General features: G+C 43.1%; 1 protein-coding gene across 5 annotated transcripts in view; it reads left to right on the top strand.

Annotated features, from left to right (window-relative positions):
- SIPA1L3 (signal induced proliferation associated 1 like 3) overlaps positions 1-18,348 on the top strand; it is a 349,276-nt gene that overhangs the window by 246,150 nt on the left and 84,778 nt on the right. For all 5 annotated transcript variants that reach the window (XM_053721794.1, XM_053721796.1, XM_053721797.1 and 2 more), the window contains 2 exons: positions 16,772-17,020; positions 17,205-17,345. In XM_053721794.1, the coding sequence (XP_053577769.1) occupies positions 16,772-17,020; positions 17,205-17,345 (390 nt within the window). The remainder of the gene's footprint in view (positions 1-16,771; positions 17,021-17,204; positions 17,346-18,348) is intronic.

Below are 18,348 nucleotides of genomic sequence, written 5' to 3' on the forward strand. Positions count from 1 at the left end.
CAATCCAATACTCCTAACCAGTCTGCTTCTGTTTAAGTGAGAATTTGAGTTGAATGTGTTATTAAATTAATTTTCTATATTTTTCTCTTTCACCTGTTAGTAGATTATTTCATATATCTACTCCTTCAGCTTTCAATGCCTGACCTCTGAATCAGCACCTTTACATATCTGCTTCTTTTGTACCCTACCCCAAGGTCTCTTGCAGTTATTTTTTGTATTGTACTTGTCAATTGGCCCTCTGTGTTTTTAAAATAAAAATAAAAAAAATATAAAAAAATATATATATATACACATATAGGATCCTTAGTTGCAGCCAATGGCATGAACTATTTATCAATCCCTGCATACATTATTGTCCCAGGGAAGTCGATATCAGGGGGTGACTCCATTCAGGGGCCTGGCCCCGTGCACTGATGGTACCCTGGCATCCTGGTCTGGGACCCCCATCTTAGATCTTCTGCATTATGTAGTACTAGTCAGGGCTCTTTGAGTGAGCACGGGTAGAGCGGAGCAGCCTGCAGGGGATTAGTTAAAGGGATTGACTCAAGTTATGTGTGTGTGTTTAAATATATATATATATATATATATATATATATATATGTGTGTGTGCACATATATATATATATATTATACATATATATAAATATACTGTATATATATATATGTGTGTGTGTGTGTGTGTGTATATATATATATATATATATATATATATATATAGTGTGTATGTATGTATGTATGTATATATATATATATATATATATATATATATATATATATATATATATATATATATATATATATATATAAAGTTTTAGTTAACAAGAGAAATCATCCAGAGTAAATCGACCAGGATGAAAAAAGACAGGGATTTCAGCACTCTTTTTGCAAAAATATTTTTTACTAGCGTAATAGTGAAGGTAACATGATGATGATTTCTCTTGTTAGCTAAAACTTTCTATAATTTTTAAAGGGTCTGCACCACAATCACAGAGTTTAGTAAGGTATAGCCGGTTTTTGGCCACCTTAGAATAACTAGCTTTAAGCATATGCATCCCTCCTGTATATTTTTCTTGAATATATATATATATATATATATATATATATATATATATATATATATATATATATATATATATAGTGTATGTATATTACATATATATATATATATATATATATATATATATAATATGGAATAGAACAAGTTCATGAAAATCATGGGCAGTTATCGTGATGCATCGCAGAATCGAATCGTTGACAGGATAATCGAATCGAACCGTGAGACCAGTGAAGATGCACACCCCAACTTTTTTCTCCAGACGTTACTGCGCAGTTCAGATGGCTGTATCTGCGGCCTTTAATGCTTTACCTCGCCCTGCTAAGCGCAAGTGAAAGGTTACATATTGCACTCCTTCCCAGAGTACATTAGATAATTTATTGGATTTAACTGAGGGTTATGCGGGGATCCAGTTCTTTCTAAAACTTCAGAGCATGAACATTCTGCGTCGGAGTCTGCTGCCTCTAAAACCTCCGACTGCAGAGGAACCAGACTTTAGTTTAGGAATTTGCGCTTTCTTCTAAAAGAAGTTTTTGGCGCATTCAGAGGTTCCAGAGGCCAAATTGCCTGTTGAACCTTTAATTCCTAAATTGGATAGAGTTTGAGGACAGGGTGGTACCTTATCCTTCCCTGCTCCTGTTAGATGGCGAACATTATTAAGAATGAATGGGACAGGATTGGATTCCTTTTCCCCCTCTTTTCCCTTTAACAAATTGTCCCCGGTCCTGGACTATCAATGGAGTTGTGAAGTTCCGTCCCTAAATGGAATGGCATTATCTTCACCCTTACTAAACTGGTCCAGGCTTGGAGTCAATTATCTCCACAGTAACGGGGCAAGGGTGCCCTCCTAACACAAGAGTATATGAACTAATCTAAGGGACGATTTTGGTTCTTTTCGTTCTGATAAATCCCATGTTAGCAGCCCTCCGCTAAGCCAGTGCAAACCAAGAGCTCTTGGAAGCTGGCTCAGTCCTGGAATAAATCCAAGCAGTGCAAGAAGCCCGCCAAGTCTACGTTGGCATGAATGGGCGGTCCCCGGTCCTCCTGTGGCTCGTGTAGGGGGTAGTATGTCGCTATTTTCAGTCGCTTAGTTCAGTGACGTGCAGGATCCATGGGTCCTGGAGGTCATAGCTCAGTCCTGGAATAAATCCAAGCAGAGCAAGAAGCCCGCCGATTCTACGTTGGCATGAATGGCGGTCCCTGGTCCTCTTCTGGCTCATGTAGGGGGTAGTATTTCGCTATTTTCAGTCGCTTGGTTCAGGGACGTGCAGGATCCATGGGTCCTGGAGGTCATAGCTCAGTGTTACAAGATAGGTTTAAAGTCTCAGCCACCCAAGGGCGGATTCCTCCTGTCTTCCTGACCAGAAAGGAGGGAAGCCTTTCTGGGGTGTGTACGGGATCTGTCCTCTAGGAGTTATTGTCCCGGTGCCTATCGCAGTGAGTTTGGGATACTATTCGAACTTTTTCGTGGTCCCTAAGAAGGAGGGAACTTTGCTTCCGATTCTGGACCTAAAGTGCTTAAGCAGGTTTTTAAATGTCCCCTTGTTTAAGATGGAGACAATAAGGTCCATTCTTCCCCTCATCTGAGAGGGGTAGTTCATGTCAACGATAGAGCTGAAGGATGCTCCCTTCTCGTACCAATCCTCAAGGACCACTTCCCGTTCCTAAGGTTTGAATTCCTGGACCAGCACTTCCAGTTTATTGCCCTTCCGTTTGGTCTAGCTAAATACATTTTTCGAAGAGTGGACCATTTAGAATATCTCCTCTGTCTTCTTCGATCCCATGGATGGCAGATAATCTAGAGAGATTTCTCTTGTATCAAGTACCAGGGTAGAATTCTCGGGTACTATAATAGTCTCCATAGACATGAGAATATTTCTAACAGACCAGAGACGTTGCAAGCTAGCTTCAACATGTTTTGCCCTCTAGGTCTCCTTAAGGCCATCTGTGGCTGGGTGTATGGAGGTGATTGGTCTCATTGTGTCCAGCTTAGACGTAATTTCCTTTGCCAGGTTTCATCTCAGACTGTTGCAACTGCGGATGCTGAACTAGTGGAACGGCGATCATTCAGATCTGTCTCAACAGATTTATCTGGACAACCAATCGGGAGAATCGCTCTCTTCGTGGTTTTGTCCGGATCACTTGTCCTGAGGGACGTCCGTTTTAAGACCATCCTGGGTGATTGTGACTACGGTTGCGAGTTTCTCAGGATGGTGAGCTGTTTGGGGTGCCAGGAAGGCACAGGGCCTCTGGTCTCAGGAGACAATACTTTCATCCGGGAGAATGGTTTCTCCTTCCTGAGTGTTTGCAGAGATTTGCAAGGGTACAGGGATACTCAGGCGGAGCTAACAGATGTATTAGCGGTGCCTTGGAGGTTCAAACCAATTTATCCTTTCCGACCGTTACCACTACTTTCTAGTGTAGTGGCTCGAGTCAAGCTGGCGTCAGAGATACTGACTGCTCCATCTTGGCCGCAAAGAATATGGTTCACGAATCTTGTGGGAATGTCATCATCTCCTCTGTGGAAGTTACCTTGTCACAGGGATTTGCTGACCAAGGTCTCTTTGTTCATCAATGTCTAGATTCTCTGAGGCTGACTGCGTAGAGATTGAACACTTAGTCCTAACCAAGAGAGGGTTTTCTGAGAGAGTTATTTTTACTCTTATTCAAGCTCGTAAGCTGGTTGCTCATCGCATCTATCATAAGGTGTGGAGGCCCTACTTATTCTGTTCTCCAGGATGAACTGGAGAAGGGCTTTTCTGCAAGTCCCCTGAAGGGACAGTTTTCGGCCCTATCTGTGTTTCTGCACAAGAGGTTTGCCAAGCTTCCAGATGTGCTGCAATTTGTTAGGGCTCTGCTGGGATCAGACCTGTGATTAGATCTAAAGCTCCTCCTTGGAGTTTAAATCTTGTCCTTAAGGTTTTGCAATGGGCTCCGTGGAGCCTATGCATGAAGTAGACATTAAATTGTTGTCTTGGAAGGTTACTTTTCTACTGGCTATTGCTTCTGCATGCACAGTATCTGTGATTGCTGCCTTGCCGATAAGGCTGTTCTACGAACCCAGTTAGGTTTTCTTCCTAAGGTTGTGTCAATTCGCAACATCAATCAAGAGATTGTAGATCCTTTTTTTATGTCCTAATCCTCCTTTGTCGAAGTAACGTTTGCAACGTATTACTGGATGTGGTTTGTGCCTTGAAGTTCTATCCTCGGGCCACGAAGGAATTTAGACAAACCTCTTTCTCTGTTTGTTCTCTTTTCCAGGAAGCGTACGGGTCAGAGGGCCTCTTCGACTTCCTTATCTTTTTGTCTGTGGAGGGTCATCCGTTTAGCAGAAACGGCAGGACATAAGCCTCCTCTGAGGATTATGGCTCATTCTACGACAGTAGTGGTTTCCTCTTGGACCTTCAAAAATGAGGCCTCTATGGATCAGATTTGTAAGGCGGCTACCTGGTTCTCCTTACATTCTTTTTAAAAAATTTTACAAGTTTGATGTTTTTGCTTCTGCTGAAGCAGCGTTCGGGAGAAAGGTTTTGCAGGCTGTGGTGCCCTCAGATTAAGGTCCGCCTCTCTTTTTTCCCTCCCGTTAGCATTCCATGTACTCTAGAGCTTGGGTATATATTTCCCACAAGTAAGGAATGCAGCTGTGGACTCTTCCCATATTTAGATGGAAAACATAAATTATGCTTACCTGATAATTTCATTTCTATCTGTATGGGAAGAGTCCATAGCTCCCGCCCGTGTTCTCCCATGGTCGGCCCTAAATTTTAAATTTTTTCTTCTGGCACCTTTTTTTAACCTGATATTTCTCCTACTGTTCCTTGTTCCCTCGGCAGAATGACTGGGGTTATGAGGAAGTGGGGGAGGTATTTAAGCCTTTGGCTGGGGTGTCTTTGCCTCCTCCTGGTGGCCAGGTTCAGTATTTCCCACAAGTAAGTAATGCAGCGGTGAACTCATATACAGATGGAAATGAAATTATCAGGTAAGCATAATTTATGTTTTTGCTGTAAGGGTAATGTTTCCACCTCCTTAGCAAATAGCAGTGCACTCCAATTGGCACCAAGCCAGATAGCCCACACGGCTATTGACTAAGAGGTGGAAATGTCACCTCTCAGCCAAATAGTGTTCTGCCGTGGGCGGCCTGAGCAACTCAAAAGCTTTAAACAAATAAAGGAACTTTCAGCCTGAATTATTTTATACTTCATGACTTAAAGTCCCGTTTATTTGTTCCAATGGTAAATCCTAGCATTGCTATCACTTTAAAAGGAAATAGGGGGAACCAGAAAAGGCCATATGTAAAACTAACAGAAAGGGGTTACAGAGAAATAGTGTGCGTTATAGTGAGAGAGTAATGTTTGTGATTGTGAGTGAAGAAAGAAGGAGCTTCAGAGAGTCAGTGTGTGTATAGTTAAGGGGGAAGGTGCTTCAGAGAGTCAGTGTGTGTATAGTTAAGGGGGAAGGTGCTTCAGAGAGTCAGTGTGTGTATAGTTAAGGGGGAAGGTGCTTCAGAGAGTCAGTGTGTGTATAGTTAATGAGGAAGGTGCTTCATAGAAACATAGAAACATAGATATTGACGGCAGATAAGAGCCATAGGCCCAGCAAGTCTGCCCCACCTTACCTAACAGTATAAACTTATCTAGTTCATAGGATAGCCCTATGCTTGTCCCATGCATTTTTAAAGTCCCCCACAGTGTTTGTTGCTACTACCTCTTGAGGAAGTTTATTCCATAAATCAATCACTCTTTCTGTAAAGAAGTGCTTCCTCAAATTACTCCTGAATCTACTACCCTTTAGCTTGAGCTCATGACCCCTTGTTCTTGAATTTTCCATTTTATGTAAGATACCCACAGCCTCAGTTTTACTAAACCCTTTAATGTACTTGAAAGTTGCTATCATATCACCTCTTTCCCTTCTCTCCTCTAAGCTATACATATTTAGGTCATTGAGCCTATCCTGGTAAGTTTTATTTTTTAGACCATGTACCATTTTGGTAGCCCTCCTTTGCACAGATTCAAGTTTGTTAATATCCTTCTGAAGATATGGCCTCCAGAACTGCACACAATACTCAAGATGAGGCCTAACTAATGATCTATAAAGTGGCATAAGAACCTTACTATTTCTGCTGCAAATACCTCTACCAATACATCCAAGCATTCTGCTAGCCTTACTCGCTGCCTTACTACATTGTTTACTAAGTTTTAAATCATCTGAAATAATAATTCCCAAGTCCTGTTCCTCGTCTGTAACAGTCAGTAAAGTGTCATTGAGTCTGTAATTAACATTTGGATTTTTCTTCCCTAAATGCATTATTTTACACTTTGCTGTGTTAAACTTTAGATCCCAGTCGTTTGTCCAATCCTCCAATTGTTGTATATCACTTCTCATTTTGTCTACCCCCCCTGGAACATCCACTCTGTTGCAAATTTTTGTATCATCTGCAAAGAGACATACTTCAGAGAGTCAGTGTGTGTATAGTTAATGAGGAAGGTGCTTCAGAGAGTCAGTGTGTGTATAGTTAATGAGGAAGGAGCTTCAGAGAGTCAGTGTGTGTATAGTTAATGAGGAAGGAGCTTCAGAGAGTCAGTGTGTGTATAGTTAATGAGGAAGGTGCTTCAGAGAGTCAGTGTGTGTATAGTTAATGAGGAAGGTGCTTCAGAGAGTCAGTGTGTGTATAGTTAATGAGGAAGGAGCTTCAGAGACTCAGTGTGTGTATAGTTAAGGGGGAAGGTGCTTCAGAGAGTCAGCGTGTGTATAGTTAATGAGGAAGGTGCTTCAGAGAGTCAGTGTGTGTATAGTTAATGAGGAAGGTGCTTCAGAGAGTCAGTGTGTGTATAGTTAATGAGGAAGGTGCTTCAGAGAGTGAGTGTGTGTATAGTTAATGAGGAAGGTGCTTCAGAGAGTCGTGTGTATAATTAATGAGGAAGGTGCTTCAGAGAGTCGTGCGTATAATTAATGAGGAAGGTGCTTCAGAGAGTCAGTTTGTGTATAGTTAAGGGGGGAGGGGCTTCAGAGAGTCGGTGTGTGTGGGAAGGAGCTTCAGAGAGTCAGTGTGTGTATAGTTAAGGAGGAAGCTGCTTCAGATATTCAGTGTGTGTAGTTAAGGGGGAAGGTGCTTCAGAGAGTCAGTGTGTGTATAGTTAAGGGGGAAGGTGCTTCAGAGAGTCAGTGTGTGTATAGTTAATGAGGAAGGTGCTTCAGAGAGTCAGTGTGTGTATAGTTAATGAGGAAGGAGCTTCAGAGTGTCAGTGTGTGTATAGTTAATGAGGAAGGTGCTTCAGAGAGTCAGCGTGTGTATAGTTAATGAGGAGGGAGCTTCAGAGAGTCAGTGTGTGTATAGTTAATGAGGAAGGTGCTTCAGAGAGTCAGCGTGTGTATAGTTAATGAGGAAGGTGCTTCAGAGTGTCAGTGTGTGTATAGTTAAGGGGGAAGGTGCTTCAGAGAGTCAGTGTGTGTGGGAAGGTGCTTCAGAGAGTCAGTATGTGTATAGTTAAGGGGGAAGGTGCTTCAGAGAGTCAGTGTGTGTATAGTTGAGGGGGAAGGTGCTTCAGAGAGTCAGTGTGTGTATAGTTAATGAGGAGAGTCAGTGTGTGTATAGTTAATGAGGAAGGAGCTTCAGAGAGTCAGTGTGTGTATAGTTAAGGGGGAAGGAGCTTCAGAGAGTCAGTGTGTGTATAGTTAAGGGGGAAGGTGCTTCAGAGAGTCAGTGTGTGTATAGTTAATGAGGAAGGTGCTTCAGAGAGTCAGTGTGTGTATAGCTAATGAGGAAGGAGCTTCAGAGAGTCAGTGTGTGTATAGTTAATGAGGAAGGAGCTTCAGAGAGTCAGTGTGTGTATAGTTAAGGGGGAAGGTGCTTCAGAGAGTCAGTGTGTGTATAGTTAATGAGGAAGGTGCTTCAGAGAGTCAGTGTGTGTATAGTTAATGAGGAAGGAGCTTCAGAGAGTCAGTGTGTGTATAGTTAAGGGGGAAGGTGCTTCAGAGAGTCAGTGTGTTTATAGTTAATGAGGAAGGTGCTTCAGAGAGTCAATGTGTGTATAGTTAAGGGGGAAGGTGCTTCAGAGAGTCAGTGTGTGTATAGTTAAGGGGGAAGGTGCTTCAGAGAGTCAGTGTGTGTATAGTTAAGGGGGAAGGAGCTACAGAGAGTCAGTGTGTTTATAGTTAAGGGGGAAGGAGCTTCAGAGAGTCAGTGTGTGTATAGTTAATGAGTCAGTGTGTGTATAGTTAATGAGTCAGTGTGTGTATAGCTAATGAGGAAGGAGCTTCAGAGAGTCAGTGTGTGTATAGTTAATGAGGAAGGTGCTTCAGAGAGTCAGTGTGTGTATAGTTAATGAGGAAGGTGCTTCAGAGAGTCAGCGTGTGTATAGTTAATGAGGAAGGAGCTTCAGAGAGTCAGTGTGTGTATAGTTAAGGGGGAAGGTGCTTCAGAGAGTCAGTGTGTGTATAGTTAATGAGGAAGGTGCTTCAGAGAGTCAGTGTGTGTATAGTTAAGGGGGAAGGTGCTTCAGAGAGTCAGTGTGTGTATAGTTAATGAGTCAGTGTGTGTATAGCTAATGAGGAAGGTGCTTCAGAGAGTCAGTGTGTGTATAGTTAATGAGTCAGTGTGTGTATAGTTAATGAGTCAGTGTGTGTATAGCTAATGAGGAAGGAGCTTCAGAGAGTCAGTGTGTGTATAGTTAATGAGGAAGGTGCTTCAGAGAGTCAGTGTGTGTATAGTTAATGAGGAAGGTGCTTCAGAGAGTCAGCGTGTGTATAGTTAATGAGGAAGGAGCTTCAGAGAGTCAGTGTGTGTATAGTTAAGGGGGAAGGTGCTTCAGAGAGTCAGTGTGTGTATAGTTAATGAGGAAGGTGCTTCAGAGAGTCAGTGTGTGTATAGTTAAGGGGGAAGGTGCTTCAGAGAGTCAGTGTGTGTATAGTTAAGGGGGAAGGTGCTTCAGAGAGTCAGTGTGTGTATAGCTAATGAGGAAGGTGCTTCAGAGAGTCAGTGTGTGTATAGTTAAGGGGGAAGGTGCTTCAGAGAGTCAGTGTGTGTATAGTTAATGAGTCAGTGTGTGTATAGCTAATGAGGAAGGTGCTTCAGAGAGTCAGTGTGTGTATAGTTAAGGGGGAAGGTGCTTCAGAGAGTCAGTGTGTGTATAGTTAATGAGTCAGTGTGTGTATAGCTAATGAGGAAGGTGCTTCAGAGAGTCAGTGTGTGTATAGTTAAGGGGGAAGGTGCTTCAGAGAGTCAGTGTGTGTATAGTTAATGAGGAAGGTGCTTCAGAGAGTCAGTGTGTGTATAGTTAAGGGGGAAGGTGCTTCAGAGAGTCAGTGTGTGTATAGTTAAGGGGGAAGGAGCTTCAGAGAGTCAGTGTGTTTATAGTTAAGGGGGAAGGAGCTTCAGAGAGTCAGTGTGTGTGTGTAGTTAATGAGGAAGGAGCTTTAGAGAGTCAGTGTGTGTATAGTTAATGAGGAAGGAGCTTCAGAGAGTCAGTGTGTATAGTTATGGGGCAGGGGGTGTCTGTTGAGTAGTGTGTGTGTAATTAAAGGGACAGTTTAGTCAAAATTAAACTTTAATGATTCAGATAGGGCATGCTATTTTAAACAACTTTCCAATTTACTTTTATAATTACATTTGCTTTGTTCTCTTGGTATTCTTAGTTGAAAGCTAAACCTAGGTAGGCTCATATGCTAATTTCTAAGCCCTTGAAGGCCGCCTCTTATCTCAGTGCATTTTAAGAGTTTTTTTTACAGCTAGACAGCGCTAGTTTATGTGCCCAGAGGCAGACGTTTTTGTCACTTTCTTCAGTGAGATTTTTTTTTTTTTTTTATATATATTTTTCTGCAGCTCATTTTTAAATAAAATTTTAAATTAGACAGTAACACTAGGGCACCCTCACAATTGGAATATTTAGATTAACTGGAGAATAAAGCAGTTTTTAAAATTGTATAATATAATGCAGCACATTAAAATTGCATTGAAAATTAGCTGCAGAGGAAAGAAAATGTCTAATGAATAAATTATTTTTCTTTGCTTTTGGTCGAGTATCACATAATTATAAGATTAAAATGTAATGATAAAAAGGTGCATTTTTCACTTTCAGAAGTCACAGCTTTGCAGACTGGGAAAACCTAGGGGGCGGTGTTGAAAAAATCTTTGAGAGTCAATGGCCCTTCATCAATCAATGGCCCTTTGCAGCGCTGCTCTATATTTGACTGTTCTTTTTAAACAGTACTTTGCTCTGGCTGCACTGTGTTAAGAAAAACTTTCATTGTGCAGCCAGAGTTTACAGTCTGATGTAGAGCAGCGCTGCAAAGCGAAAACACTAATACAGTTCTGGGATGTGTCCCGCTCTTTTTGCAGATATGCTGCATTTTCTACGATGACATCTTAGATCACATAATTTTCTGCCTTGGGGTTCATGTGTACCATATAGATAACATTGTGCTCACTCCAGTGGAATTATTTATGAGTCAGCACTGATTAGCTAAAGTGCAAGTTTGTCAATAGACCTGAAATAAGGGGGCAGTCTGCAGAGGCTTAGATACAAGGTAATCACTGTTTATATAGTGACAGAGGGGACTTTAGTAACAATGGTGCGTTTATTTGAAGGAGGAGGGGCTTCAGGGAGGCAGTGTGTGTATAGTGATGGAGGATGGAATTTAGGTCAGGCTTGTATTTATAGTGACAGAGGGGTCTTCATTGTGAAGGGGGAGGAGCTTCAGGGAGGTAGTGTGCATAGTTAAAGGGACATAATACTCATATGCTAAATCACTTGAAACTGATGCTGTATAACTGTAAAAAGCTGAGAGGAAAATATCACCTGAACATCTCTATGTAAAAAAGGAAGATGTTTTACCTCACAATTTCCTCAGCTCACCAGAGTAAGTTCTGTGTAAAAAGTTATACTCAGCGGCTGCCCAGCTGCAGGTAAAATAAAATAAAAAAATGAAGAAATGAACAGTAGCCAATCAGCATCAGCAGTGCCGAGGTCATGAACTCTTTTACTGTGATCTCATGAGTTTTCACTTAACTCTCATGAGATTTCATTGTAAATTTCCTTACACTAAATAGGGAAATAAGATGAGAGTGCACTAATGCTCGCTCCTTCCTCTGTCCCGGGACAGACATACTGATTTGCTGCTTAGACGTCCTTTACAATGGAATGGGGCTACTTTTGAGGTAAAATATCTTTCTTTTTTACATAGAGATGTTCAGTTGATATTTTCTAGTCATCTTTTTACAACTATACTGCATCACTTTCAAGTGTTTAAACATTTGGGTATTATGGCCCTTTAAGGAGGGAAAGTTGGTCAGGCTGCATTATAGAGGACTGTGACTTGCTTACACCTTTCATATTAAAAGGACACTTAACTGCAGGGTGCAACTGCAGTTGCATGGCTACTACTCACCACGCTATTGGTTTGCCTCTTGTGTTTATTTTAACCCTTTACAAGGGCTGGTTTGTGAAGTTCTGCATCTTGCGCCCACTAAGATCCAACAATGACCTTCTTCTTGCATCTGCGACTATCACCTCCTCTCATGCTAGACTGCAGGTTCTGTTGTGCAGCACCTACCCTCTGGAACACTCTCCCTCGTGCCGTCAGGCTTTTCCCTAATCTCTCTTCATTTAAATGCTCTCTGAAGACTTTTCTGTTCAGGGAAGCCGACCACCCAACTCAATAATAAATTAATTTCACTTCCCTAACATTTCCCTCATCTAACTCTGCATTAACATCTTTCTCAATCTTGCAGTCCTCACCTCCTGTTTCTCAACCTCCTACCCTTCTAGATTGTAAGTTCCCACAGGAATAGGGCCCTCAATTCCTCCTGTATGTGTTTGTAAATTTTGTCCTGTCTCTTACAAGTTTTATATCATTGTTTTATTTAAATGAATTGTACCCATGGACAGCGCTGCAGAATATGTTGGCGCTTCATAAATAAAGTATAATAATAATAATAATCTTCACACTGGGAGCCACCATCTTGGGGTTTGTTTTCTCACACCATGTGACAGAAGCAGTGGGCACTTACGTTTCGATTATTTTGTCTTCTTGACAAGCCTTATTGTGCAATTCAGTTTAAAGTGCAGAATACAGAGCAGGAGCTATATGTTTTGCAGTGACTTCATTGCTCTTTGTTATTCCTGACGGCTTTTTTATATATTTGTTACGTAACTTTTAAATTGTTTACAAAACCTGCAAATATGTAAATCCTATACTTTCTGTTTTGTGATTATACCAAAGTGCCACAAGTCAGTAACATCACTGGTTTGTGAAAGCTTACTGCTTCTATCACTGGATGCAACAATACACGAGATACAAGATGCCGTCTCCCAGTATAAAGATACAGAGCTTTACCAACGGTTTTCTGTAATGGGTTAAAGTAAGAGAACAGCTTTAAAGGGATATAAAACCCAAATGTTTTCTTTCATGATTCAGATAGAGCATGCAATTTTAAGCAACTTTCTTATTTACTCTAATTAGCACATTTTCATCGTTCTCTTGGTATCTTTATTTGAAAAGGCAGGAATGTAAGCTTAGGAGCCGGCCCATTTTTGGTTCAGCTAAATGTAGCCACCAATCAGAAAGCCAGGGTGCTGAATCAAAAATGGTCCACTTTTTAAGCATACATTCCTGCTTTTTTTAAAATAAAGATACCAAGAGAACGAAGAAAATTTTATAATAGGAGTAAATTAGAAAATTACTTAAAATTGCTTGTTCTATCCAAATCAGTAAAGAAAAAAAAAATGGGTTTCATGTGCCTTAAAAGAAAGGTGCAGTCACATGAGGAAAATCAATGACATGGTGAATAGTAACCTATGATTCTTTAGTTGTCCCTTTAATTACCTGTCGTCACATATGATATTGTGAGGGACAGACACAGAGAGTCTGCCAGGAAAATAGTAATTATGGGGATGACTCGGTGAGATCATCTCTGCTCACTAACGAGAGCCCAGCAACGGGCTGCTTCTTACAGCGAATCAGAAGCTGCCACATCATCTAGAGATGTGTTAATCAGAAAATGAAATGTATTAATCCTCATAAACCAAACGTGTAAGTGAGGGGGGGGGGGGGGGATATAGCACCTGGGTAATCTGTAGGGGAGGAGGGCTGCTGGTTTAATGTATGTAATAGAAGCAGAAAAATGTGTTGTAACCTGCGTAAACGTGTATCTGACCTGCAGCAATTATCCACATCACTGGAAAGTTTGTGTGTGTGATAGAATGAGATGTAAACACATTTATCTGTGTGTAAGTGTAATGCTCTACAAACATAATACCTTATTCAGTACATATGCATACACGCACGTGCACTGCTCTGCATGTCATATCTGCACACACACTGCTCTGCATGTCATATCTGCACACACACTGCTCTGCATGTCTACACACACACACTGCTCTGCATGTCATATCTGCACACACACTGTTCTGCATGTCTACACACACACACTGCTCTGCATGTCATATCTGCACACACACTGCTCTGCATGTCTACACACACACACTGCTCTGCATGTCATATCTGCACACACACTGTTCTGCATGTCATCTACACACACACACTGCTCTGCATGTCATGTCTACACACACACACTGCTCTGCATGTCATGTCTACACACACACACACTGCTCTGCATGTCATGTCTACACACACACACACACTGCTCTGCATGTCATGTCTACACACACACACTGCTCTGCTTGTCATATCTACACACACACACACACTGCTCTGCTTGTCAAATCTACACACACACACTGCTCTGCATGTCATTTCTACACACGCACACTGCTCTGCATGTCATTTCTACACACGCACACTGCTCTGCATGTCATTTCTACACACGCACACTGCTCTGCATGTCATTTCTACACACGCACACTGCTCTGCATGTCATTTCTACACACGCACACTGCTCTGCATGTCATTTCTACACACGCACACTGCTCTGCATGTCATTTCTACACACGCACACTGCTCTACATGTCATATCTACACACGCACACTGCTCTACATGTCATATCTACACACACACACTGCTCTGCATGTCATATCTGCACAGACACTGCTCTGCATGTCATATCTGTGCACACAAACTGCTCTACATGTCATATCTACACACGCACACTGCTCTGAATGTCATATCTGCACACACACACACACACTACTTTCCATGTCATATCTGCACACACACTGCTCTTCATGTCATATCTACACACACACACTGCTCTGCAGCCAAATCTGCACACACACACTGCTCTGCATGTCATTTCTGCACACACACACTGCTCTGCATGTCATTTCTGCACACACACACTGCTCTGCATGTCATATCTACACACACACACTGCTCTGCATGTCATATCTTCACATACACACACACACACACTGCTCTGCAACTAAATTGGCACACAAACTGCTCTGCATGTCAAATCTACACACACACGCTGCTCTGCATGTCAGATCTGCACACACACTGCTCTGCAGCCAAATCTGCACACACACTACTCTCCATGTCATATCTGCATACACACACTGCTCTGCATGCCATATCTACACACACACACTGCTCTGCAGCCAAATCTGCACACACACACTGCTCTGCATGTCATTTCTGCACACACACACTGCTCTGCATGTCATATCTACACACACACACTGCTCTGCATGTCATATCTTCACATACACACACACACACTGCTCTGCAACTAAATCGGCACACAAACTGCTCTGCATGTCAAATCTACACACACACGCTGCTCTGCATGTCAGATCTGCACACACACTGCTCTGCAGCCAAATCTGCACACACACTACTCTCCATGTCATATCTGCACACACACACTGCTCTGCATGTCATATCTACACACACACACTGCTCTGCATGCTAAATCTGCACACTCACACTGCTCTGTATGTCATATCTGCACTCACACACTTCTCTGCATGTCATATCTGCACTCACACACTGCTCTGCAACCAAATCTGCAAACACACACTGCTCTGCATGTCATTTCTGCACACACACACTGCTCTGCATGTCATATCTGCACACACACACACACTGCTTTGCATGCTAAATCTGCACACACACACACACTGCTCTGCACATCATATCTGTACACACACTGCTCTGCATGTCATCTGCACACACACAGATACTGCTCTGCATGCTGAAATTGCGCACACACACTGCGCACACCCTGCACTGCAGCCAAATCTCTGCGCACACACCGCTGTGCAGCCAAATCTGATGCGCTCATTTTGCTCTCCATGCCAAATGTCAGCACAAGCATAGTGCTCTGCATAACATCTGCAGACGCGCACACACACACTGCTCTGCATGCACATAATGCCTTTATCTGTACAAAATTCTCTTATCTGCACAAACACACTGCCCTGAAATCATATAATGCTTAACTCTGCACACAAATAATGCTGCACCATGCACACAAGCAATACATGTATTCACTACCCTGCGCGCACACAGCTTTGCGGTCATTCACAAATATTTTACACCCACAAGCATAAATACTCATGCACACTCTGTGACTGGGTGTTGCCATTCAAGATATCTCAGAATTAGACCCCTGATTTGCGATGCTGGTTCCGGGCAAATCTGACCTTACATAACATAGTTTCAGAACTGGTTCTTTCTCGTACACCAAGAAACACATTTCCAAAAGTTCTGTAATAGCAGAGCAAGTTTATGAGCCACACCCTCTTGCTCACAGGACAAGCTGGGGCAGCCTTCCAGACGGCACCGGCTCTTTTAGCTGTAGTTTGTAACGTTTGGGATGAGCGTGCTCTTAGGGGTGGTGCACAGTGTGTAAAAAGTACTCGTTTACACGGTTCAGTAGCTGGGTCCTCCTGAGGTACAGTAACTGCATGAGAGTGGAAAAATAGGGTGTATGCACTGTGTGTGTACGTGGGGTTGTCTTGTGTCTGTGTGTAGGGGGGGTGCGTGTAGACAGATAATTACTGCTTAGTAATGCTCAGTTCATTGGTTATCACCAAACCACTGAAGATATTGGCACATTAAGGACAGGGGGGCATTTAGGATAGCAATTGAGAGACAGCTAGGGCTTTTGTGGAGACACAGCAAGACTAAAGGATAAGAGAGAGGAAGCCAGAGCTAGGTACTAGAGGTAGGCAGGGCAGCGGGTGAGGGAGTGGTAACCATGGCATGAGGGGTAAAGAGAGTGAGCCAGAACAGGGATGGGGGGGCAGTGTAGGGCAGCCAGGGCAGGGGGTGAAAGAAAGATTAAAGGGACATGAAACCGCAAAATGTTATTTTGTGATTCAGACACAGCATACAATGTTAAAAAAGTTTCCAATTTACTTCTATTATCAAATTTGCTTCATTCCAATGGTATTCTTTGTTGAAGAAATAGGTAGGTAGGTGTCTAGAGCACTACATGGCAGCAAATAGATGAGTCTTGAAAAACTGCTACCATATAGTGCTCCAGACATGTGCACGCTCCTGAGCTTACATCCGTGTTTTCCAACAAAAGACCCCAAGAGATGAGAGAGGCAGGCTGCCATTTCAACAGAAGAGATACAGCGGAGTCCTAGGAGAGCTCAACTGCAATGAGAGGAGGGCAAAGATTTATGGGGAAACAAGAAGAAAATGCTTAATGGATATGTTGTGAAATGACGTCTGCAAATATATAAGCATGAGCTATACAAACTGTGGCTTCCTTTATTGGTGGCAAAAACATGTCTTTGTCTTCCCTGCAGAGGATGGTCTGAATCCTATGAATTGACTTCCATGAACCACAAGGACTCGGAGAGTGTTCCAGCTGGCTCCCGACCCCCATATCGCAGCCATAGCACCTGGCAGTGGAGCGGATCATCCACACATCATGGTGCCAGCCCCTCTCAGAAGTGGGCCACTCCCAGCAATGCCCAGTCCCTCAATCGGCCAGCAAAGCTGGCTCCTGCAGCATTACCCTCTCGAGAGCCACAGCCTTTACATGGAAGCCGAAGGTGGGTCTTTCACCCAAGGGCGTGCACTCTACTGTATAATTGAATGCTGGCTATGTATGTAATGATTAAATGGTCTTTAATTTACTTCTACTTGGGACTGACTCTATCACCCATCCATTAAACATCTCAATGTCATTACAGAACTTTCCATATCACCAGAGTAATATTTTCTGTATTTTTACAGGCCTGTGAGTTATCCAGAGACACCATATATAGCTACTTCTCCAACCTCAGCAGATAAAGGACAGCCCTACAGACAAGCATCTGGAAGCTTCTCCACCCCAGGGGGCAACAGTTATAGCAGGTTTAAGCCATCTTCAGATAGGTGAGAGCACAATTTGTCATTCTAACCCAACTATGAGAGACGGGAGGTTGGGGGGGCAGGAGAGACCAGAGTGTGGAGTTGCAGCAGAGATGGGAGGTTGGGGGAGAGGAGACATAAAAGGTTGGTGTGACAAGAGAAACGGGAGTTTGGGGGGAGAGGAGAGACAGTAGTTTGGGGGGAGAGGAGAGACAGTAGTTTGGGGGGAGAGGAGAGACAGTAGTTTGGGGGGAGAGGAGAGACAGTAGTTTGGGGGGAGAGGAGAGACAGTAGTTTGGGGGGAGAGGAGAGACAGTAGTTTGGGGGGAGAGGAGAGACAGTAGTTTGGGGGGAGAGGAGAGACAGTAGTTTGGGGGGAGAGGAGAGACAGTAGTTTGGGGGGAGAGGAGAGACAGTAGTTTGGGGGGAGAGGAGAGACAGTAGTTTGGGGGGAGAGGAGAGACAATAGTTTGGGGGAGAGGAGAGACAATAGTTTTGGGGAGAGGAGGGACGGGGTTTGGGGGAGAGGACAGATGGGGAGTTTAGGGGAGAGAAGAGACAATTTGAGGGAGAGGAGAGATGGGAGTTTGGGGTGAGAGGAGAGATAGTAGTTTGGGGGGGACTGTAGTTTGGGAGAGAGAAGAGACTGTAGTTTGGGGGTGAGGAGGGACAATAGTTTTGGGGAGAGGAGAGATGGGAGTTTGAGGGAGAGGAGAGACTGGAGTTTGGAAGAAGCGAGGGAGACAGTAGCTTGGCATGGGTGTCTGGCATGAGAGGAGAAACTGCAGTTTGGCGAGATGAGATAGACTGCAGCTTGGGAATAGGAGAAATGGTGGTTTGGTAAAAGAAAAGTAGCTTGGTGAAAGAGAAGAGATAGGATCTTGGCAGGATGGAGTGTAGCTCGTTGAGAGGATATAAGCTTGGCTCTAGGTGAGAGAGGATAGTCTGGCAGAAGGGAAAAGAAGAAAACTTGACAGAAGGGGGAGAGTTGGGAGTTTGGGTGAGAGGAGAGAACGGAGTTTTGGGA

Source organism: Bombina bombina, chromosome 7 (assembly GCF_027579735.1).
Source record: "Bombina bombina isolate aBomBom1 chromosome 7, aBomBom1.pri, whole genome shotgun sequence".
NCBI classification, from domain to species: Eukaryota; Metazoa; Chordata; class Amphibia; order Anura; family Bombinatoridae; genus Bombina; species Bombina bombina.